General features: G+C 38.5%; 1 protein-coding gene across 1 annotated transcript in view; it reads right to left on the bottom strand.

Moving 5' to 3' along the window:
- Positions 1 to 23,989, bottom strand: part of SCIN (scinderin) — a 79,795-nt gene that overhangs the window by 7,775 nt on the left and 48,031 nt on the right. The window contains exons 5-12 of the mRNA XM_030308033.2: positions 22,948 to 23,040; positions 20,027 to 20,159; positions 18,978 to 19,066; positions 17,930 to 18,145; positions 14,726 to 14,847; positions 9,202 to 9,292; positions 6,364 to 6,534; positions 130 to 307 (exon numbers count right to left, since the gene is read on the bottom strand). Coding sequence (XP_030163893.1) covers positions 130 to 307; positions 6,364 to 6,534; positions 9,202 to 9,292; positions 14,726 to 14,847; positions 17,930 to 18,145; positions 18,978 to 19,066; positions 20,027 to 20,159; positions 22,948 to 23,040 — 1,093 coding nt within the window. The remainder of the gene's footprint in view (positions 1 to 129; positions 308 to 6,363; positions 6,535 to 9,201; positions 9,293 to 14,725; positions 14,848 to 17,929; positions 18,146 to 18,977; positions 19,067 to 20,026; positions 20,160 to 22,947; positions 23,041 to 23,989) is intronic.

The following is a 23,989-nucleotide window of genomic DNA, read 5'->3' as shown; positions in this document are numbered from 1 at the left end:
ACTAATGGAAGGATTTTTAATGCCCTGTAACCATTACAAAGGCCCTATTTATCAAAATAAATAAATACATGATTAGCAATGATACCAAATAGAAATGCTGGCTGCTGTCCTTCTCCCCACAGTACACACCTGGTTCCCTGCCTTCCCGAATCCTTGTGGTTCTGCATTTGAGGACACTCACTACATACTCTGCTCCTTTCTCCTCCTCCTGGCTAGCACCTCTTCCTATCCAGATGTAGCCATTGTTTTGCCGCAGTTTCAAGACAAAAACATCATTGGAATTCAAGGAATGTGCATCAACATCTACCTAGAGTATAAAGAAAAATAACACAGTGGTTCAAATTCATTGCTGTTCCCTCAATAAACATGCCTGAGAAGCTGTGACAGGGACAAACCATCCTTTGCCTTTTGTCATGATCCCAGGGTGGCACTAGGACACCACTACGGTATTAGAAACATTGGGGGCAGGTGGGTGGCTTAGTCGCTTGAGTGTCCCGTTTTTGGTTTCCACTCAGGTCATGATCTCACGGTTTGTGAGATCAAGCCCCATGTTGGGCTCTGTGCTGACAGTGAAGAGCCTGCCTGGGATTCTCTCTCTCTCTCTCTCTCTCTCTCTCTCTCTCCCTTTCTCTTTCCCCCTCTCCCGCTAGAGCTCTCTGTCTGCTTCAAAATAAATAAACACTTTTTTAAAAAAAGAAACATTAGTAGCACTTTTCTCTGTGTCCCTTTAGAATGCTTATCTGCCCCCAGACAAGCATAGGGCTCTACAAATAAAATTACCCAAATGTAAGTGATAAGTAACAAAAATGATATTCAAAGAAATCATAAGAACAAGTATAGGCTATAAATGATGGTGGAAAGTGGGTGTAATGTACACAAATGACACACATAAAGCAAAAGATGTTCAGTTTTTCTTTCCCCAACTTAAAGGGGTTTTTCAAATAATCAAAAGGAAACCTTTCCAAAGCAGTCTACAGACTTAATGCAATCCCTATGAAAATACCGACAGCATTTTTCACAGAACTAAAACAGACAATCCTAAAGTTTGTATGGAACCACAAAAGACCCTGAAGAGCCAAAGCAATCTTGGAAAAGAAAAACAAAACTAGAGATATCACAATTCCAGACTTCAAGTTATATTACAAAGCTGCAGCAATCAAAACAGTATGGTACTGGCACATAAATAGACACCTAGATCAACTAACATGGAAAACCCAGAAATGAACCCACAATTATATGGTCACTTAATCTTTGAGAAAGGAGGCAAGAATATGCAATGGGAAAAAGACAGTCTCTTCAACAAATGGTGTTGGGAAAACTGGACAGCAACATGCAAATGATACAAAATAGAAGATGCAGAAATGCATCTAGAATGCAAAATAATGAAACTGGACCACTTTCTTACACCATACACAAAAATTAACTCAAAATGGTTTAAGGATCCAAATGTAAGACCTGAAACTACACAAATCCCAGAAGAGAGCATAGGCAGTCATTTCTCTGACATTGGCAACAGCAACATCTTTCTACATATGTCTCTGAGGCAAGGGAAACAAAAGCAAAACTATTGGCACTACATCAAAATAAAAACTTCTGCACAGCAGAGGACACGACCAACAAAATTAAGACAGCCGACTGAATGGGAGAAGATATTTGCAAGTGACATATCCAATAAAGAGTTAGTGTCAAAAATACATAAAGAACTTATATAACCCAACACCAAAAAATACAAATAATCCAATTAAAAATGAGCAGAAGACATGAACAGACATTTTTCCAAAGAAGACATTTAGGTGGCCAACAGACACATGAAGGAATGCTCCACATCACTCATTATCAGGGAAATGCAAATCAAAACCACGATGAGGTATCACCTCACACCTATCAGAATGGCTAATATCAACAGCACAAGAAAGAACAAATAGTGGCAAGGATGTGGAGAAAGGGGAACCCTCCTGCACTATTGGTGGGAATGCAAACTGGTGCAGCCACTGTGTAGACAGTATGGAGGTTCTTCAAAAACCTGAAAATAGAACTACACTATGATCCAGTAATTGTACTATTGGGTATTCACCCAAAGAACATGAGAAACACAAATTCAAAAGGATATATACATGCCTATATTTACTGAGGCAGCATTTACAATGGCCAGATTATGGAAGCAGCCCAAGTGTCCATCAATAGATGAATGGATAATAAAGAAGTGACTGTGTGTGTGTGTGTGTGTGTGTGTGTGTGTGTGTGTGTATAAAACTTCCAGCTATATATATTACTGAGTCTAAAAAGCAACGAAATCTTGTCATTTGCAACAACATAGATGGAGCTACAGAGTATAATACTAAGTGAAACAAGCCAGTGAGAGAAAGACAAACACCATATAATTCCATTCATAAGTGGATTAAAACAAATGAACAAAGGGAAAAAAGAGACAAACCAAAAAAAACAGACCTTTAACTACAGAGGACAAACTGATTATCACCAGAGGGAAGAGGGGAAGGATGGATAAAATATATAAAGGATATGAAGAGTACACTTATCTTGATGAGCCCTGAGTAATGTATGGAACTGGTGAATCACTATATTGTATACCTGGAATTAATATAACACTGTATGTTAATCATACTGAAATTAAAAAAAAAAAAAAAAAAACACCAAAAACTTACAAAGGACACCTAGGAATCATAAAATCAGAACTGGAGTCCAATGTTGGCAAAGAGATAACAATGCAAATTCACTAAAAGGTTTTCCAGGCTCAGATAAATCATAAGTCAAATTATAAAAGACTATAGCAGATTAAAAACACAGCACTGACATGCCCCTTCCTTTCAACCACAAAGCCATGGCCACTCTCAGGGACTGGCCAGGTGAGCACAGTTGTGCTCCCTATGGCCACAGAGGAGTGAGAAGGACCCAGACGGGCCCAGACTCTCACCTGAGGGTGAGGCTGGACGTGGAACCTCGGGGCAGGGCAAGCATGTGCAGTGTCGGGCCTGCTAGTGAGCCCAAGGGTCCCAGGATGGGTGTTTTCCTGCCTATGACCTTGTGATTCTGGGACTCTGTGTCAGACTCTGTGAGAACCTGTCTGACCGCATGACTGTGTCACTGACAGTATGACTTCCTGCACAACTGTGGGGCTCAATGTGATGAAGAAGAACCAGTGAGAAAGACTGAGATGGAACAACCATGAGAGAGGAAGAACACCCAAGTGTGGTGTTCTCAAGGCCAAGTGCAGAGAGCGTTTCAAGAAGGAGGTGATGCTCAGCTGCCAAATGCTGGCACTTGGCCAACTGCGTTGAAGTGCCATCAACTAACATGGAGAGCTGGATTTCACCAGGTTTGCCAGGGCCCTATCCCCAGAGAGCGCCCCAGAGGAGGAAGGAATCATTGGAAGTTCTGTTTTTTATTTGTTTTTTAATTAAAATATAGTTGACACACAATCTGTTGGAAATGTTAAAGATGTGTTCCAGGGGTTGGTAACATTCAGGGAAGTGGTTATCATTCTTTTTCAGTAGGAACAAGGTCTCTTGGACCAACAGTCAAAGGAATCTATCAGATGTGATGATGGAGATTGATAGGAACCAGGACTTCCAATTTCTCATCCAAATGTCTTTTTATTGGTACAGAAGAAAGAGGTTGGATGACAGACAGGGGGCAACAGGCCCACACAGGGGCTAGTGTGACATCAGGGAGGTAGTTCCAAAATAGAACATTATAAAGCATTAGCGTCCCAGGAGATGAAAACAGAAAGCCTCACAAACATGGTTTTGACTAGCACATTTCAGAGAGCCTAGGAATGTGAAGGCCAGTTTCAGAGGCTGAAAGGACACAAAGGAACCACATCACAGGGAGCTTGCATGTCTCATAAAGATGTGCAAGGAAGAGACCAGGAATGCAAGGATTCTTGTCAACTCTTCTATCTGACATCAGCTGAGTGTACCTATAGATGAGAGCTTAATGGTTAATTAGATAGATTAAAAAAAATAATAATTAGTCATCATTGAACACATCAGAACCCGTATACAGAATGTTCTGGATGAGATCAGTGTACATGATAGCATTTAAATGATATGACTGAATGCGATCGTCATGGAGAGGGCCAAGACTGAGCCTTAGGGGGCTTGGAGGACACACAGCAGAGGAGAAGCAGAAACTGGTTTAGTATGAGAAGTGGAACAAAAACACTCTTTAGAAGTCTGGAAGAAATCTTGTAAGTGGCTTCAGAGGCCTGGTGAAAAAAAATAAAATAAAAATAATAGTGTTTCAAGAAGCCAGGGAAGGGCAACTGTTGCAAAGGCTAATGGAAGGTTAAGTAAAGGGGTCTGAAAAGATGGTGAATGGGGGGCACTGGCAACTGGATAACAGCATAGGCGTGGTGGGAATGGATGCCTGAGGAGAACGGCTTTACAGAGAAGAGGCTTACACGTGTACGGATAGGGAGTGAGCGAGGGCAATGCTTTTGAGGATCTGTGCTCTTAAGGAGGACAGAGAAAGGATACGGTAGCTGGCAGGATCGGGGTCAAAAGATAGTTTTTAAAGGAAGATGGGAGTGTTTTGAAGGTATGCTTGCATTGTGAAGTAAATAATCCAGAAGAGAAGAATACACCGATGACAGAGAAGAGAAAGGAGATTACTGCCAGCCATAATGATGAATGGGAAGTGAGATAAGAACATGGGACAGAGTGGAATCCAAGGAAGCCCGTAGGAAGGCAAGAGGGTGGGAGGTTCTGGACAGAAGCTGGTGGTGACAGGTGGTAAGAATTCAGCCTTAGGACAGAAGTCACATTTTGTTTGTTTATGTAATAAACATGTATTAATTTATTTACCAATATATTACTTTTTACAAACATTAATTTGCATTGTTAATTTATGGATATGGGTATATCAATATCAATTTATAAAATAATTTAGTATTTATATATAAGTAACTGTTATAAAATATCTATGAATTGTTAAATATAAATAAACAAATGTATTCCACAAAACGGGCAAGAAGGAGAAGATATATGAACAGATGCAGGCACAATGGTGAACTTGGGGAGTAGATAAGTGACTCTTGTGTGATTACGTTTATGTTCTCTGAAACTCTGACTCAGTTCTCAAAGGAGAGATCTGGAAAGTGGAGGATATGAAGGGTGTGATGGATGGAGGGGGTGCACGGATTCAGGTTTGAGATTGCTGGGATATGCATCCTAGAGTAAAGGGGCCAAATGACAGCAGATGGTTGTCAGAGATTAGATGTCTGAAACAGATTTCTGAGGTGCTAAAGTGATTGTCAATGGCAAGGTTTAGTACAGGACCACATGAGTGTGAGATAAAAGGGGTCAACAATAAGACTGTTGGATGAGAGAAGCCAGAGTGATGGACATAGTCCAACAATGGCTGAAACCACCAAAGAATAAGAGGGGAAGGACTGGCAGCTCCATGGACAGCAGCACAAGGAAGCTGAGGGAGGGAGAGTCTGATAAGAGGGACAAAAGTCAAACAGCCAAGGCTGAGCAAGGAGGATACTCCAGCCGCCCCCATGTCTGGTAAGAGGGCACTGGGGAAAAACACCTGCCACTTAAGAGGGCTGTATGGGCAATGTCCTCAGAGGACAGCCATAGTGCAAAAAGGGGGAGGGTGATATAGGGAACAGATTGTAATGGGGGGATGCTATGACCCACCTAGCTTCAACGGCTCAGCTGAATGGTTTGTGTGAAGGGGAAGGGTTCGCAGGTGGGTCCAGGTGTGGGGAGTACAGAATGTGCAGGGCAGTTTAGGGCTGACTGGGGAGACTTGGATTTCAATGGTGACTGAAGGGTCTGGATGATGAAAAGTGATGAAAACACCAGCCATGTAAACACCCATGCCTGCCAGCCTTGTCCATACCTGGAGGTCTTCTTGTCTTATGACCTGTGATATGGGGTTTGATTTCTTTCACAGTTGCTGTCAGAGACAGCTTATGTGGCTCGTTGAGTTATGGTTCTGGCCCCATGTGCGATGAAGCTTACCTTCCACAGCTGTTACACCTACACAAACACGGGCTCTCCCTCTTGGATTTCCCCACTATGACCACCTGGCCATTACATGCCATCCATCTTCCTCCAGGCCTTTCAAGACAAAGTTGCAGCTTCCTCGGGCCTTTGACCGTTTGATTTGTTACATTACTCTTAAAATGTATTTGTTTTGGTGAAAAGTGTGACAGGCCTGATATCTGGAGCTAACTTGGTTCTCCTGCTTTTAGCATTTTGTTATTGTGAACAATGGATTAACTATCGAAATAAAAGGAATTTGCCAATTTTTTGAAGACTACTATTTGTTGATAGCTCAGGTCCACCGGGAAGTCTGTAAACGGGGCATGTTTCATTGAATGCGTGACATTACCTCCATGATTCTGGTGATAGATGCCAGGTTTCTCCGGACTTGAAAGAGGCGTATAGGGGGAGCAGGTGCCTGACCTCCTTTCTTTGATGTTCCGTTCTTGTAAATAATGAGCGGTTTGTCTTTGAACAAACTCAGCAGGTGAGCAGGCTCTTTGCCTTGAGAGACTCGGATCTGGGGGGCAGGGGGGATAAAAGAAACGTAATAAAGGGTGCAGTGAAAGAAGGCTGTATTTCCACATGTGTTATTTTCCTTTTTGAAAACAAAACAAAAAACAAATTAAAAATGAAGCACAGAAGGCATGATGATTAACAGAAAATATAGGTTAATGCAAATCAAGCACAGTTTTCCTGCTGACTTAAGAATCTTTTTCTCCAGACACAGCACCCTGAGCAGTTTCTTCTCAGGGGAAACATCACCATACTGTACCACTCTCTGCTTCCAGAAAGTATAAACAGATAAGGCTGTTCATCTACATCTCCAAAAGAGAAAAACACAACAAAGTCCTTGTGTATGCCATCATTTATAAAAATTACTTTTTTCAAAGCACCAACACTACAGATGTTTAGTGATATATTTGTTTCTGAAACGTTTTGGATCTTGTTCAGAAGGTGAAGAGACGTACATTTAAATGCTTCCCAAAATAAGGCAACGCCAAGGCATATTTATTATTTCTACATCTCTACAACTATGAGATGAAAACATTGTGATAATCTGGAGATGAATAGATTTCAATCCAAACATCAAAAGCTGGCAAAAACAAAAATTGAATATATTTTCTACTTCTTATCTATAGAAATGGTAATAGATTTGCTAAATATAACCACTTACAATACGTAATATAAGGACTCTTCAGGATAAAGAAATTGAAGAAAGTAAATAGTAAATCATTTAATTTCACCTAGTAGCTGAACACCAGATATTGGATTAGAAACAAATCTCCTGTTTCTTACATAAATTACTGATGCAATTCCTTACACAAACAGCTCAAATTTTGTGCCAGTTCTATATTTTCTTCAATTATTTTGCTCTATGCTAAAACTGAACTGTCTCAGTCACCCTGGTGTGTCTTTTGTTAGAAGCCAAGTAAATGGGAATGCTGATGTACAAACCACAGCCCGGAGGCCTAGGGAGCACTAAAATAACTAACTTCACAGATATTTTTCTTTTTTCTTTTCTTTTTTATTTACTTATTTATTTTTTAAAGTTAGTTCTACACCCACCATGGAGCTTGAACTCACAACCCTGAGATCAAGAGTTGCATGCTCTACTGACCGAGCCGGCCAGGCACACCCCACAGATATCTTTCAATTAGCAAACATGCAAATAAGCAAGTAGCAACTTATGCAAATGTCTTCTAAGTCACAACTCCAAACTTGGGGTGACATTGAGAAAACCTCAACGGCCAACACACAAAAAAGTGGGCCACTGAATAAGACTCATTTTCCACTGCTAAATTAAGATAAAAGAGATAAAAGGTAAATTGAAAAATCTTCACTACAGTTAATATACTCTGCAAAGGAATGTTTCAAACAGCAGTGCAGGACTGGAGTTGTTTATATATTATTGTAAACTACTGCCATCTAGTGGTTAAACTAAACATTACCATTTCATAGTGAATTTAAGATTCACATTGGCTAACAATGAATGCAAATTCGTTCATTGGGTATATCAAGTATTTTATTATGAAATATAGAATTTATAAAGCACAATGCATATCTTCAAAGTTTTTGCATAACTTGGTAAGGAACACTTTAAAGATCAATTAAATGACTGATGTCAGTTCTTAGCCGGAAATATTTCTTTCTTTGTTAAAAATGTTTATTTTTTTTTGAGAGAGAGAGAGAGAGAGAGAGGGCAGGGGAGGGGCAGAGAGAGAATCTCAAGCAGGCTCCTTGCTGTCAGTGCAAAGTCTGACTTGGTGCTTCACCTCATGAACCATGATCTCATGACCTGAGCTGAAATCAAGAGTCGGATGCTTAACCGACTGGGCTATCCAGGTGCCCCTAGAAGTATTTCATTCAAGAAGTGAATATAATAGTTCATGGGAAAGTAGAGTTAAGTGAATTTAAAGGATTCAGTCATCTTGCTAATTTGTAAAAAATTTAAAAATTGGGTAGCCTGGGTGGATCAGTCAGTTAAGTGTCTAACTCTTGATTTCAGCTCAGGTCATGATCTCACGGTTTGTGGGATGGAGCCCCGCATCGGGCTCTGTGCCGACAGCGGCGTCTTCTTGGGATTCACTTTCTCCGTCTCTCTCACTCTTGCTCACTATCAAAAATGAATAAATAAACTTAAAAAACTAAAAATAAAAACAAGTAAAAAGTTAACATGCACCTTTACATTTAGATTTAACTTGCTTTAAATTTAGGTCTAACTTCCAGGCAAAGATGGAAAAAAAAAAACAGCTAGAAAAACAAATTTGGCCTACACAGCTTAGATTGTCTGTACTAAAGTATCTGACTTACCTCTCTATTTAATTATTATTTTTTAAGAAGTAATGACACATTTACAAAGATTTGAAAGCAGGAAAGTGAGCTGCTGTAAGTAATAACTTGGGTAGAACAGTTTCATGTCAAGTACCTGTCAGTTCATTTGGTTCCTTAGGTCTGTTAATACGTTTTTTTTGTCGTTTTTTTCATTTTGTTTGCCCCTTATTTGCCAGAATCTGAGAGAACTACCATGGCATGAGAATAGGAATATTTAAATTCCAAAATGAAAAAAATGTAGTATTTAGAAAATGTTAAAATTCCCATCCCAACTTGAGACGAAAGCTTTAACTAGTTACTGAGCTAGCCAAACTTCAACTTGTATGAGTTCCGGGAGTAAAAATAGCCCAACCTGCACAGCCTGTCCTCCGAGCGACCTATCCAACTGAACAGTCAGGAATGCAGATGTAGTCAGCTCGTCTCTTGTGGCATTTGCTCCTTGCCTGGAGGAACCAAAGTAAAGTCATTTAGTTTGTATTTGAGTTCTAAGACTTTCTAATGTAGGCATTTCAGAGACTTAAGTCATCATGAAAGATCAAGATGAGACCAACTGTTTTGACATGATATGGCCATAGAAGCTATCGTTTTTTGAACGTACGAACATTAGGCAATGAATTGCCCTGTGTATTGCCTAGAACTATACATGATAATTATTTTTTATCCCCATTTTATAGGAAAATAAATCAAGGCCTGGCTGCTTACATATAACTTAGCTAAGTAAAATATAACTTAGCTAAGTAATCAGGTCTGTCTGACTTCAGGTTGAAGCTACCTATTTTGGGAATCCATCTCTGCAGTAAAAATAACCCATTTGAGTAGAACATCAGCCTAACCTATTAGGCTGGCTATTAGAAGTATCCTATCTTTACATGAACATTTGGTGACCATAGTAACAAATGTCTGGACCCAGGAAAATTAAGGAAATAATCATAAGAAGTAGGCAATGGAGAGGCCCCACCTTGTCTAGGACGACAAGGAATTACTAATAAAACCATAAGCGAGGCTGAACTACCAGCAGCCCAGAAAGGGGTCAATAAATCAGTTCATCCAGTTCATTTGCAGTTTCTCTTCCTAAGGAGCTTGTGCCTAGAACCCCAATCACTAGCTTAACCTGTAAGGCAACCTTTGGGAGATCTGCTTATTTGATGAGTTTGTGAGGGGGAAAAACCAAAGCACTGAGCAATGGTTGTTTCTAGCCAATTCTCCCATCTCTGTCAGGAGATATACTAATTAGAAATACTAATTCTGGAACTGGATTTCAGAAGTTAACCATACACTTCTGAAACTTTAAGAGTGACCTACCTGTCTCATACCCAGAACAGATTACCAATAACTTCCTATACCGGGCAACACACACATATGTACACATATACAAACACATAGCCCAAAACACTGGGTACAGGAAACAAGTTTTGTTTATTTTAGAATGTTTCATGGCACCAGCAGAATCAAATGATATGAAAATATTCTACAAAGGGCAGCAAGAAAGAAAAACAAGGACATGCTCATGTGAGGCACACATTTAAAAGAAAATAAAAAGGTATCCTTAATAAAGACATCATAAAAATGTAGTCCATAGTCTTTTAATGCTAATAGCCTAAATTTTCCAGGAGCCAATAATGTTAACAAAAGCTTCTGTGAGCTACTGACAGCAGAGAGCAGGGAGTAGCACAGAGCTGAGGATAATAGCTGGCTCTCCTAATATCCGTCATTTCTGTCACATCTGCAGTTTCCTAATTATTTCTCCATTTCCTTTTTTTTCCCCCTGCAGGAAAAAACTTCAACTGACTATAGACAATATCACCAAACTTTTGTCTCGATTTCCTGTTTTTTCCCTGCAGTATTTCAACCAGCAAACCTGGAAAGCCTCGCCAAACTTTCACCTTCTGACACTCCTAATAAGTTTTTCACTACTTATCTCCAGCCCTTCTTCCACTTGCTGTCAAAGTGACCCATGCTCCCATCCACAGAGATTAACACTAATTTGTTTTATGGATCTATGACCTAAGGGGTCAAATACTCCACTTGTAAAACCAAGACATAATAAAGTTGCTCTTTTCCCTAGTTTTGAAATCCTTTGCTTGGGGGGTGGAAGGGGAGAGCAATCTCCCTGACATGATTTCTTCTTTATAAACCTTTGGCACTTGTTAGTTGTTGAAAATGAATGCTGCATGGAAATAGAATTTATTGCATCGAGAGATTCATCACTGCCATTGTTCAGTGTTTGTTCAATTTCAATTACCTGACATTCCAGAGAAAAGACCATTGGCAAAGTTATTTTTCTCCTATCATTTTAGAATATAAGTGGTTTTAGAAATTAAAAAGAAACAACAACTTTGTGTATTCAGTAGGTGACAATTCTAGTCCTTCACCTTTTACTGTGCCTCCTGGACTTAAACTACTTATACTCCTGTTTCAAAATGATCACATAAACTGGGAAGTTGTTAGTTTGAAAGCTAATCTTCAGGAGATCTGCTTGTTTTCTAAATGTCTCTTCACTACCACTATAGAAGCGCTTGAAGTCGTGCAAACCATACATTAACACACTTATATTTAACATCTGTGGTATTAAATGGCAAAGACTCTCAAAATAAGGACTCTCAATACCTAATTTATAGTCTTGATATCTCAAAAATCATAATTATCATCACAGAAACCTCGAACACATCAAATTGGAAAGAAGAAAATTAAATGACCACCCCTTCCATCCCAGTCCCATCCCAAAGAGAGGAACTATGAAGAGTGTGGCATCTTCTCACATTTTTCCCTTAGAATTTTTGAGAGAGAGCCAAACCTGTCTTCTTCTCAAGTTTCTTATCTCAGTGAATGAAACACTATGCCTTTGTGCATGGACCAGAAATCTGGGTGGGGGGCACCCTTTATTTGCTCATCTTCCCTACTTCCCATAACTAGTCTTTCAGATGTCAATTCCTTAACACTGTACAAACTTACCTTATGCATTCCCTGTTGCCCTTACGCTGAGTTCTGGCCACATTATCATTCAACTGGGATTATTGCAACACATTCCCAGTGGCCTCCCTGCCACCAATCTCCTCCCATCAGTCCATTCTTTTAGATGTCAACCCAGAATATTTTATTTAATATGAAAGCCAATCATGCTACTCCCCTAAGAAAACTCCTTGACTGACATCTCCAAGGCCCTGACACTAAAGTGTATCCTCCCCAGGACGGTTACAAGGCCATTCACAATTTGACTCCTTATAATTTCTCTGATTTTATCTTTTGCTTCCTAACTTTGCTGCAGCCATATGTCATTACTAGTAGGTTAGAGCACCCTTACCTGCATTGCTTAGAGCAACTTCTCTATTTGCTTGTCTGCCTAGCTGCTACTTCTGCTCCAAGATGTCACTTCTTCTAGGAGCTCTTCCCCAATAGCCTAGAAGGGGGTTTGGGTGTCGGTCTAGAACTCTCCAAAGATCACTCAGCTCGCTTTTCTCTTAAAATCCTCCATACTTCATTGAAATGCTTGTTAATAATCTGCTTCTTCTTTTTTTTTTAAAGTTTATTTATTTTGAAAAAGAGAGAGAGAGGGTGCGTGCATGTGCGCATTTTCAGGGGAAGGGCAGAATGCCAGGGGTAGAGAATTCTGGCAGCGCAGAGCCCAATGTGGGGCTCGATCCCACAAATCACGAGCTCAAACCTGAGCTGAAACCAAGAGCCAGATGCTTCACCAACTGAGGCACCCAGATGCCCCTGATCTGCTTCTTTTTAAAATAAAAATTCTTGGGACACGTTATATAATTTTCTCACCACTGTGTCTTTAGTATCTACCTATCACAGTGCTTGGCATATAGAAAGTGCTCCGTGAATACTTTGAAATGATTTGAGAAATAATAACCGCAATGAATGTTTATAATCTGATTTAGTCTGTTTTAGTTATATTCACATTGTTATTTATGTAGATTGCAAATTGTTAACTTTTCAAAATATTCTCTTGAATTGCTTGTTTATTAGTCTTTCTTGATCTAAGCACCACAATCACATTTTTACATACAAAAGAGAATTAAGAGGCAGACCAAAAAACAATATAGAAGAAAAGCTGACTGGGAATGACTGGTTTATCCCTATAAATGCCATGCTTTGCACAAACACCGTTCTGAATTACACTTGTAGAAGAGGAAACTGCAAAAGAAGAACATAGCTTATACCAGGGGGTAGCCACACTCAGCTGGAGAATTAAAGAGAGCGGTAGATCAAGGTGTGAAATGTTGCTTCACTAGTTACAACAGTTGTGAATTTGGGTTAAGTTACTTAATCTGTTTGATTCCCTCCTCCCTTTTTGTCTTTTGAAAATAACCTGGTTGTGAGGAAGAAACATAATATATGGAAACATCCAGCACTTTGCTGACACAAACATGCTGCTCAAAAAAAAAAAACAAAAACAAAAAAAAGTTGCTACGAAGATGACATCATAAACACTCAGTTAAATAGCTAATGTTAATCTTTAATGGGATATGATGTGACCCATTGCCTAAGGCAGTGACTGTTAATCGCAAAAGGGCATATGAATCATCTGGGGTTCTCATTAAAATGCAGGTTCTGCTTTAGTGGGCCAAAAGCGGGTGGTGGAATTCTCCATTTCCAACTAGCTCCCAGGTGATGCTGATGCTTCTGGTCCCTGGACCACCCTTTGGTACCAAAAGCCTATAGGATAAAGATAGTCATCCGGTCTCCTGAACTTAGTTGGGCTCAATGCACTGGTCAGTGTATGCGATAAGTGGTCACACTGTAGGGATGGAGGTGACTCTCTCATCTGGTGGGACCCTCACCATAGAGAAATGTCACCATATTAGCAGAAACTTGTGTCCATGTATATTCAATACACCCACTGAAGTTTGCCATCACCATGTAGGAACATGCTTCACCCTTGCACCGTCCAGTTTTAAGATCTTTTTTTGAGAACATTTTTCCCAGTCTTCTCAGAAATATTTTACCAGATTTCACTATATTAATAAAAAGTTTGAGAATCCCACATGATTATGATTTGTTATAGAATCCCCATCCCTTTGAAACAACTCAGTCATGGTATGTGCATCTAACTTATCTGATTGGACACTCCCCATTGAACAGGGCCTTGGCATGGAATCTAAGTAAACTTAACCTTCAAATAACTCAAATCATTATGCAAAACTGTATAAAGTATGGACACAATGGCATTTTTTTCTCCTTTACTGCCATGAATTTCATGGGGACCAAGAGTAAAACTGTATCAGTTTTTACTGGAGTATGAATCAGAATCATAAATTCTACATATATTATATAAAATTATTATAAAATTTATAATAATATTATAAGATAATATTATTTATTTTATATAAATTATTTTAAATAAATATATTATTTATTTTAATAATATTAAAATAATATTATAAAATAATATTATAAAATTATATTATATATTATAATAATATAATTATATTATTATTATATAATATTATATATATAATATATATAAACCCTTCCTTAGAGGGTTTGCCTTACTGCAACTCTGCAGTCTCAATCAGGATGGGCCTCTGTGGATTTTAACAATAAGAACACCTGGTAGCCAGTGCTGGCCGGCTAGAGTGTTAGCTTGCACAGAAGATGAGACATTCAACTACATATCTACTAAAAGAACACTACCTCTGGATATCAAAACCTTTTTTCCTAGACTAGAAAGGATGATTTTTATCTAACCCCTACAAAATATAGTTAAAACCATATTGAAAGAAAATATCACATGCATGCTATACAAATCTCACTGGGGTAACTATAGGATAATTCTACCACTCTCCCAAGAAATTTAATGAAATGCAACTTTGGAGCAAAATCTGTCCTCCTTGGAACTTGAGATCTTATGAAAGAGGGAAACCTACCACGTGTAGATAATTTGTCCTCTGGGATAAGTGTAGAGTATAATGTAGCAGTCTCCACCATAGAATTCACCATACGAGTTCTGGTCGATTTCAATTCTACCATTATTTTCTACACGCCAAATCTGAAAGGAATCGAATGTGCATACCAAAATAACATTTTCTTGATATAACAGTACTTATAAGTTAAAATTTTTATTTTGGTTTAGATCTATCGTTAAATAAGTTTATATATATATATATATATATATATATATATATATATATATATATAAATGTTTATTCATTTTTGAGAGAGAACGTGAACAGGGAAGGGCAGAGAGAGAGGGGGACAGAAGATCCAAACTGGGCACTGTGCTTACAGCAGTGAGCCAGATGTAGGGCTCAAACTCAGGAACTGTGAGATCATGACCTGAGCCAAAATTGGACTCTCAACTGACTTAGCCACCCAGATGCCCCAATAACTTTTTTAAAATTTATTTCTTATTTGAGAGAGACAGAAAGAGAGAGAAAACGTGTGCATTCAAGTGGGGGAAAATGGCAGAGGGAGACAAACAGAGAATCCTAAGCAGGCCTAAGGAGCCCTATGTAGGGTTTGATCTCATGACCACAATGTGAGCCAAAATCAAGAAGAGTCAGACTCTTAACTGAGCCACCCAGGCTCCCCTTTTTATTTTTTTACTTTAGAGCCCAATAAAAAATTCATAAATTATTTCTCTAATTAGCTTACAAATTAAGCAATGAGACCAAATTTTATCTATTTGACAATTTGTTTACTGCATTTCTAAGCAATTATATAAATTTTTTGCATCCTCCATAGTACTTAGCTCAGTTCTGAGCCTATTGATTAATACATAACTATTGCTTGATTGACTAGTGAAAACAGCACTAGACTCCAGTGGAATAATGAACTAAAATATTCAGCTCAGAAATATATCTCTTAGTTTGCATCACATTTCTCATCCATTGGGAGATACCTTGTTTGTTTATTTAAAAATATTTTTTCCCTGAATTTTAATGCATGAAACTATTATCTTCTCAGGCAAGAGTGGCAGATGGAGACCACATAATCAAGACACCGATTGCATGATTGTTTTTAAAAGGTGCCATGTAGGCAGAAGACCAAATGCACAAAAGTAGGAGAACCATTTTTTTTTTTTTTTCTAGTTTCTCATCCTCATCACAGATTAAAGACACTCCAAGTTGGAGAAAGCAGAGCTGTAGATGAACCAGGAAAGTAACAGGAGAGAGCCCGCCAGGCACTGTGCGCATGCCCGCCCTCCTGGGCAGGGGCAGGGTACACCCCTCGCTTCGAAATTTAGAGAGATGAGCAGGTGGCAGAGCTCGCAGACAGAAGCCTTCCAGTGCCATCCTGGTGAGCAGAGGAGAAACTCCAGCACTGCCAGGCTAAGCCCAAAAGCCTAGAGAGAGCCCCAGATTTCAGCAGTCCTGGGGTGACTCAGGAGGACATCTCTGAGACGCAGTGACCTGTGACAAATGGAGAATGCAGTGGGAACATAGTTGGTGCTGGGAGCAAAGTCTGCCACGAGACCTGCTGGGCAGGAGACAGACCCAGACCAGAAGCTGAGACCCCTCTGCCATTTCTCCCTTCACTGTTCCCACAACCCTGGACACCTTAGATTCTCACTTCATGCCTTTCAAAAAGAGGAAAAACTGCGCCTTAAATCTCTTTACCCTATACTTTGCTCCAAATATTGGTGGTAAGCCTTGAGAATACGAAGATAAAATATTCAATTCCTGCCCTCAAGGAAATAACAAGAGGTCTAGGAGGAGAACTTTCTAAGTAACTGAACAATTCTGCTTTGTAAGTTTGTAAGTTAATGAACAGTATGATGGGTTCTGTGAAAAATACCGGTTGGTTTGAGCACAGAGAAAGGCTGTTCCAGTATGGGAGGAAAGGCTTCTCCAAGAGATGCAGCTTGTGACTTAACTGAATTACAAAGGAGGAGTGGGGATGTTAGCTCGAGGGAGGAGGGGAAGTGCCCTCAGGCAGTGGAAGGGTGAGGCAGAGAGGACAGCCAGAATCTAGGCACTGAAGGCCTTGTAGGCCCAGCTTAAGATGAATATTCTCAGGAAGACTATGCAGAGCCATTAAAGTATTTTTTTTTATTATTTAAAAAAAATTTTTTTAATGTTTATTTTTGAGACAGAGACAGAGCATGAGTGGGGGAGGGGTAGAGAGAAACAGAGAGAGAGAGAGAGACAAAGAATCCGAATGAGCCTCCAGGCTCTGAGCTGTCAGCACAGAGCCCGATGCAGGGCTTGAACTCACAGACCGTGAGATGATGACCTGAGCTGAAGTCGGATGCTTAACCGACTGAGCCAGCAAGGTGCCCCCTTTTTTTAAATTATTTTTAAAATTTTTTTAACGTTTATTTATTTTTGAGAGATAGAACACAAGTTGGGGGATGGGGGTGGGGCAAGAGAGAGAGAGAGAGAGAGAGAGAGAGAGAGAGAGAATCTGAAGCAGGTCCCAGGTTCCAAGCTGTCAGCACAGAGCCTGATGCGGGGCTCCATCTCACAAACCATGAGATCATGATCTGAGCCAAAGTCGGAGCCATAACAGACTGAGCCACCCAGGCGCCCCACCATTAAAATATTTTATAATAAGATGTGACATTACCCAGTTCTCATTAAGTGAAGTGACTCAAGAGTAGAGTGTGGTGAGAGCTGAGTTAGGGAGAATTATTAGAGGGTTATTAGCATTTTTGTCAAAAAAAAAAAAAAAGGAGTAACATCAAACAATTTGAATGCTCTAAAAATATCTGTGATTTTAGCACATGTCCAATTTGCTTTGGGAATGCCTGTAAGCTACAAGAAAGGACTAACTAATGATATTTGGTACAATATCACCGGACAATCCCAGTTCCAAGAGCTGGAGCGATTCTGGACCAGGAAAAGAGACGGCTGGGTTCCACGTCTCTAAGATGATAATTAGATGATCTTGCACAGATCACCTAACTTCTTGGAATCTCAACATACACATTGTAAAATAGGATTGAAGGTCAGAGATCATCTCTTCCAGCTTTAAATTCCCTGACTTAATATATAGTCATGGGTCACCTTTATTCATAAATAAAATTCACATTTTACAAAGTTTGTCGTTTCCTGAAGTTACATCTCCAAGTGCACTGGCATAAATGGGCTTGGTGAAAACGAAAAACACAAGCAGAAATAGCCAAATACCTCCACTTTGCCAGAACCATCATCCACCATATTGTGCTGGGCTGCCATCTGCGGAGAACTATGTAGTTTTGAGGCATCGAAAGGAATTTGTTTTATTCGAGCCACTTTCTCGGTGACGTACACTTTCCCGAAGCCATCACTCTGATCTTTATCTCTCCAGTCCTTAAAGAACTGTTTGAAGATTGGTGTTTCCCCTCCTTCTGGAAGAACTTGAATCTAAAGTTAAAAAAAAAAGTAATTATGCAGCGGAAAATAAGAGACTGGGGAAAAACATTCAACCAGGAATGGAGAAAAAAAACTAAGGAAACTAAAAAGATTGTCTTGGCACCTGTGATGACAGATGTAAACTTAGAAGCTGGGATTCTTACCGGAATGTAAGATGGAAGGTGACCAAATATGAAAGTAAAACAATCCAATGCTTTTTGTCACAACTACAGTGACTGCCACTGAATTTGGATGTGTGAAATAAGAACAAAGTTCTTTCCTATATTACCATTATAGTCAAACACACTGGACTGTTTTTCTGCATTAGGTTTATAAGAGGTCTGTGACCTGGAAGAAACAATCTCATTGTGTTACTTGTGCTAGGATACAAAAATGAAGAGAAAGGATGAGTCTGAAAGACTCAGAAAAGGAGGAGTAACTAGCAGGTATCTAAGCTCATTTCAGTGAGGCCAAATATTGTCTGGCTATCAGCCCACGTCTGTACAACTTGCTCTAGGGACTAACTGAAAAGTGCTCTCAGTTAACTCAACTGTGGCTGATTATCTTGACTGGAATGCTGTGGAGGAAGCAGATAGGGTCTTATTTTCATCATACAGCCCCACAGAAGGGATGATCTTCAGTTTCTGCAAAATTCCATCCTCTACAAAGTTATGGGCCTAGCTTTGTAGGCCCAACAGGATACCATGTTGCACACACGTAAGTGAAGAGTGACTCCCATGCATATATTACTTTGAACCAAATTCTCTCATGAGTTTTGTGGCAATATGAGGAGCTCCCATGTTCTTTTTTTTTTTTTTCCTAGCCAGTTCATGTCCACACATACTTGGGTATTGGTGGAATAATTCATTTGCTTTAGAAATTCTTCAGCTGTCTTCATTGCAGCCTTTCTCTCCTGGGGATTAGCATCTTTACCTAAAATGGAAGATAAATTAAAAAGACAGAATCTTGGGGTACCAGGGTGGCTCAGTTGGTTAAGTATCCAACTTTTGATTTTGGCTCAGGTCATGATCTTGCAGTTCATGGGTTTGAGCCCTGCATTGGCTCTGCTCTGACAGTGCAGAGTCTGCTTGGGATTCTCTCTCTCTCCCTCTCTCTCTGCCCCTTCCCTACTCTCATTCCCTCGCTCTCTCACTCTCTCAAAATAAAAAAATTAATTAAAAAAAATGAAATATAGCATTAAAAAAAGAATCTCAGAGAGGGAAGATATTATATGATTAACAAATACTTGCACACCAAGCAGTGAGCATAATTATAATTTAAATAGAACACTGAGAATGGTAAAAATTTCCTAGTATGTTAAACATATTTAGAAATATCATAATGATCACTATTTTATATATACATATGTATATATATAAAGATATATATAAATATATATATATATATATATATATATATATATATATATATCTTTTCATGTTTCTCTAATGCTTTCTTTAACCCCATCATTTCTGGCAAATGATACCAGTAGGAAGAAAACATGGTGTCAATGTCTGCATTTTATATGAGCTGTTTACAGGTCAAGTCTCAAAAAGATAGACTTTTTTTAAAATCAGAAAAAGGGGCACCTGGGTGGCTCAGTCAGTTGAGTGTCTGACTTCAGCTCAGGTCGTGATCTCGCAATTAGAGGGTTTGAGTTCCATGTCAGGCTCCGTGCTGACAGCTCAGAGCCTGGAACCTGCTTCAGATTCTGTGTCTCCCCCTTTCTCTGCTCCTTCCCTGCTTGTGCTCTGTCTCTCTCTCTCTCTCTCTCAAAAATAAATAAATGTTAAAAAAAAAATAAAATAAAATCAGAAAAGATGTTTTCTTTATGCTTCTACAGAAATGGCTGTATATCTGAAGCACAGCCACAATGTCAATGGCATTTTTTACCTTTCCATACGAAAATTTGTTTCGCAGCACCGTGGTCCAAAATAAAACATTCTTCAGAAAGTAGCATTGCCATGGAGAAGGGGTTTTCTTCTGCCACCACAGTCACTCTCATGGATCCACTGGCATCTGAAACCTAATATAAAAACCATGAGCTTGTTTGTAGATAATAAAAAATGTTCTAAAATTACATTATGGTGATGGTTTTACAACTCTATAAATGTAATTAAAAACCATTGAACTGAATACCTTAAATGGGCAGGGAATGTAAATTATATCTCAACAAAGCTGTTTAAAAAAACAAACAAAAAAAAATCCACGAGCTCAATTATACCCTAAAAGTCTTTTTAAAAGACTTTAACAAGACTAAAAGATAACCTACTGAATGGGAGAAGATATTTTTGAATGACATATCTGATAAAGGGTTAGTATTCAAAATATATAAAGAACTTCTATAACTCAACACCAAAAAACTCCAAATAATTCAATTAAAAATGGGCAGAAGACATGAACAGACATTTCTCCAATGAAGACATCCAGATGGCCAACAGACACATGAAAAGATGCTCAACATCCCTCATCATCAGGGAAATTAGTAACGGGTCACCTGGGTGGCTCAGTCGATTGGCCATCTGACTCTTGATTTCAGCTCAGTTCTTGATCTCACAATCATGTGAGATCATGAGATCAAGCCCTGCATTGGGCTCTGCACTGACAGTGTAGAGCCTGCCTGGGATTCTCTCTCTCCCTCATTCTCTGCCCCTCTCCCAATTGCTCTGTCTCTGTCTGTCACTCTCTCAAAAATAAACTTAAAAAAATAAATGAATAATACTTTAAAAAATTTTTAAAAGTCTTTTGGGGTAAAAAAAAAAACACTAATAAAAAGCTAAGTTTTGACAGTGGACCTAAAGCATCAGAAAATGATAGTGATAATAAATAATAGCTAAGGTTTGTTGAGATTTCTATATATTATAAGCACCAGGCCACGAAGTTTACATGATTAGTTCCTAAACTGCATAGCAATCATTTCAACTAGGTAATAATCTTACACATTGCACACATGCAAAAGCTAAAGCTTAAACATTCATTCATTTAACATTTACTGAGCATCTGCCATATGCCAAGCATTGTGCTATGGAGGCGCTGGTATATTACAGTCTAAGCTCATAGATTTTTTTTCAAATTAGGTCCTGCAATTTAAGCATACTTTGTGTAAACTGTCAAAGTAAATTTCCTCTATTACAAATACTTATTTACCTAGACTCTTGAAGTTTGGGAATAACCACAAAACATTGTGGGTTTTTTTGTTTTTTTTTAAGGTGGAGGTGGTCTTGCAAAACTGAAAGTGATATTAATGCCCAGGTTGGAAGTCCCTGTTTTTCAAAGGCCAGCTAGTAGACTGTAAGGTAATCCTGGGCACTGGATAAATATGCACATTCCAGGGACTTCCCTAGATCAGTGGTGGGGTTTTGCAGCATTGTGGTGAGGCTTGAATTCTGTTTTTTTTTTGGTTTTTTTTTGTTTTTTTTTTTTGGAAGCTATCCAGGTGATTCTGCTTCCCAGCTTTGTTTTGCAATTCCAAATTAAAGTATTTTCAAAGAGACTTTGCGTTTTATATAAATGCAATACATTACAAATCCACTAGAGGGAGAAATGACACATTTTCACATTTTAAAATATTTCTTTAGTTTATTATAATGCTGTCCAAGAGGGAGAACAGTTTTATTTGATGATGTAGCATAAAAAGTATTTGTTAAGTTGTTGAAAATGGGTTTTAGAAACAGTAATGAAAAAAAGCTGCCACGAAGTCCAGAATAACAATCTTTGTATGGCTTATATTAAAATCATCAGTATTTAGCAGAAGTGGTAACCACATTTTCCTTTGCCTTCTAGGAAGAAAAGACTCCACTTCCCCTTTACAAAATGCAAGTTATAATACACAAGTTAGTAACTTGATCTTCATTCAAAATGAGATTCTGAGCTAGAAGTTCCCTTAAAGAAGAGCAAATGTAACTCCTTCCTGTGATGCCGGATGACTACTTAGCTCTGCAGGAAGATTAACCATCTGCTCCCAATCATGTGCTTGGAAAGTTGTAAGGGGAGGGAACTCTTAAAGGATCCCATCTGAGCAATGTCCTCATCTGGTGCATTTGTGGCTTCTGTTGCCTTCACCAGCAATAAAATCATAAAATGATGGAGTTGGAAAGAACCTGAATAATCTTCTAATGTAATCTGTCTTTTTTTTTTCCAGCTAAGAAAACTGAGGCCCACAATGGTCATCTCTTGCCCAGGGCCACCCAGTGGGTTATCACCACAGAGGTGTCATGGAACTAGGTCTCAAATGCCCAGGACAGGGCTATGTTTACTCTGCTTCCTCCCAGCTGTTTGATTTGATACCTTTTCCCTCCTGCAACAAAGAAAGTTTTTATGATGGCTAAACAGGATATTTAAAGTGATATGAAGATTTTATAATTTATCAAGACTTTATAAGAAAAAGCTTATGACACTTGGTTCTACTCCTGAAACCAATACTACACTGTATGTTAACTAACTTGAATTTAAATAAATAAATTCAAAAAAAAGAAAAAGCTTGCCAAGTATTTTTATCCCATGAAGGAAACATTTTATTAAATGTCATATATCAAAACATATTGTTGCAAACTAGCACAGCAACAATATATAATTTTATTTAAGTTATAGCAATTATTTCACTTATTATTTGGCATTTTTAATAAAAAAAAACAAAAAGCAATAAAAAGAAGAATTTTAATAAGCATACTAGAGCAAAGAATGGATTCTACTTACACATTTCTCTTTCAGGGCAATGATAATTACCAGCTATCCCAGAGAGTCCCTCCCAGAACAGGCCTCCTGGCTGCATCCAGTCCAGTAAAAATCATAAAACTCGCTAACAGTAAACTCACCATGTAGAGTTTAGCCATTTTCCTGTTGGTTATGTCTGCTATGGTGTCGTCATCATCGTCTCCATCCCTAATCTCTGGCTTTGTCCCTAAAACCTGGAAAACAGTGAACAGATAAAAGATAAAGACCTCTCATTAAAGGATGCAGAGTTAAAAAAAGAAAAAAAAAAGTAAAACTTCTTAGATTTCTAAAAACAGAGATTATAAAATATTTGCCATTAAAACGACCAGGCTCAAACATTTCTCACCAATCATATTGCATTGGCCTTTTCCCATGGATCAAATAAATCAATCGCATTAAGTAAACCAACACTGAGTTTGCTCATCCTGGGAACTTCCAAGGAAATAAAATCCTACACTCGAAAGCAAAGATGTTCATATTATTGAAGACGAGCAGGAATCAATTAAAATATGAAGTCTAAATTCACTTCCATAACAATTTCTTCTTGTGACCTCTGCTTCTAGAATCAATCTATAGGATTAATTACAAAGACTTGGATCAAATTACTGTTTGAGGGTGGAGTACCATTATCATTACTGACATATTATAGGGTAGATAAAGGACCAGTTCTTGACCACATGATACTATATTTCCTACTGTGTATTTGGCACTTAGAACAGTGTCTGGGGCATAAGAGATGTTCGATAAGTAGTTGCCAAATGAATAAATGAATGTATTTATTCTTTGCATATATAAAATAATCTAAAAATTCAAGGACATAAAACATTCAGCAGAAGGTACATTTGAATCTGCTTTGAGTTTCTACACACTTAAAATCACAAAAAAATAGGTGTATAAAGCAACTTAATTAAACCAATCAACACAAATGTCATAGAATGTTAAGGACAGGATAAAAATATAAACTTACTCTAAGCAATGTGACTTTCATAACAACATACACATAAATTCAAGTTTAGAACATGCAAAGGAGGTATTCACTTAGATTCAGTAATATTTCATATGCAACGAAATTCCTTGCATACTGTGTTTTATATTCATTAAAAATAGGTTGCGTGAAAATACCTACTGCCAAATACCAAGCAA

Source organism: Lynx canadensis, chromosome A2 (genome assembly GCF_007474595.2).
Source record: "Lynx canadensis isolate LIC74 chromosome A2, mLynCan4.pri.v2, whole genome shotgun sequence".
Taxonomy (NCBI): Eukaryota; Metazoa; Chordata; class Mammalia; order Carnivora; family Felidae; genus Lynx; species Lynx canadensis.
This window is presented reverse-complemented; position numbering and strand designations above follow the sequence as displayed.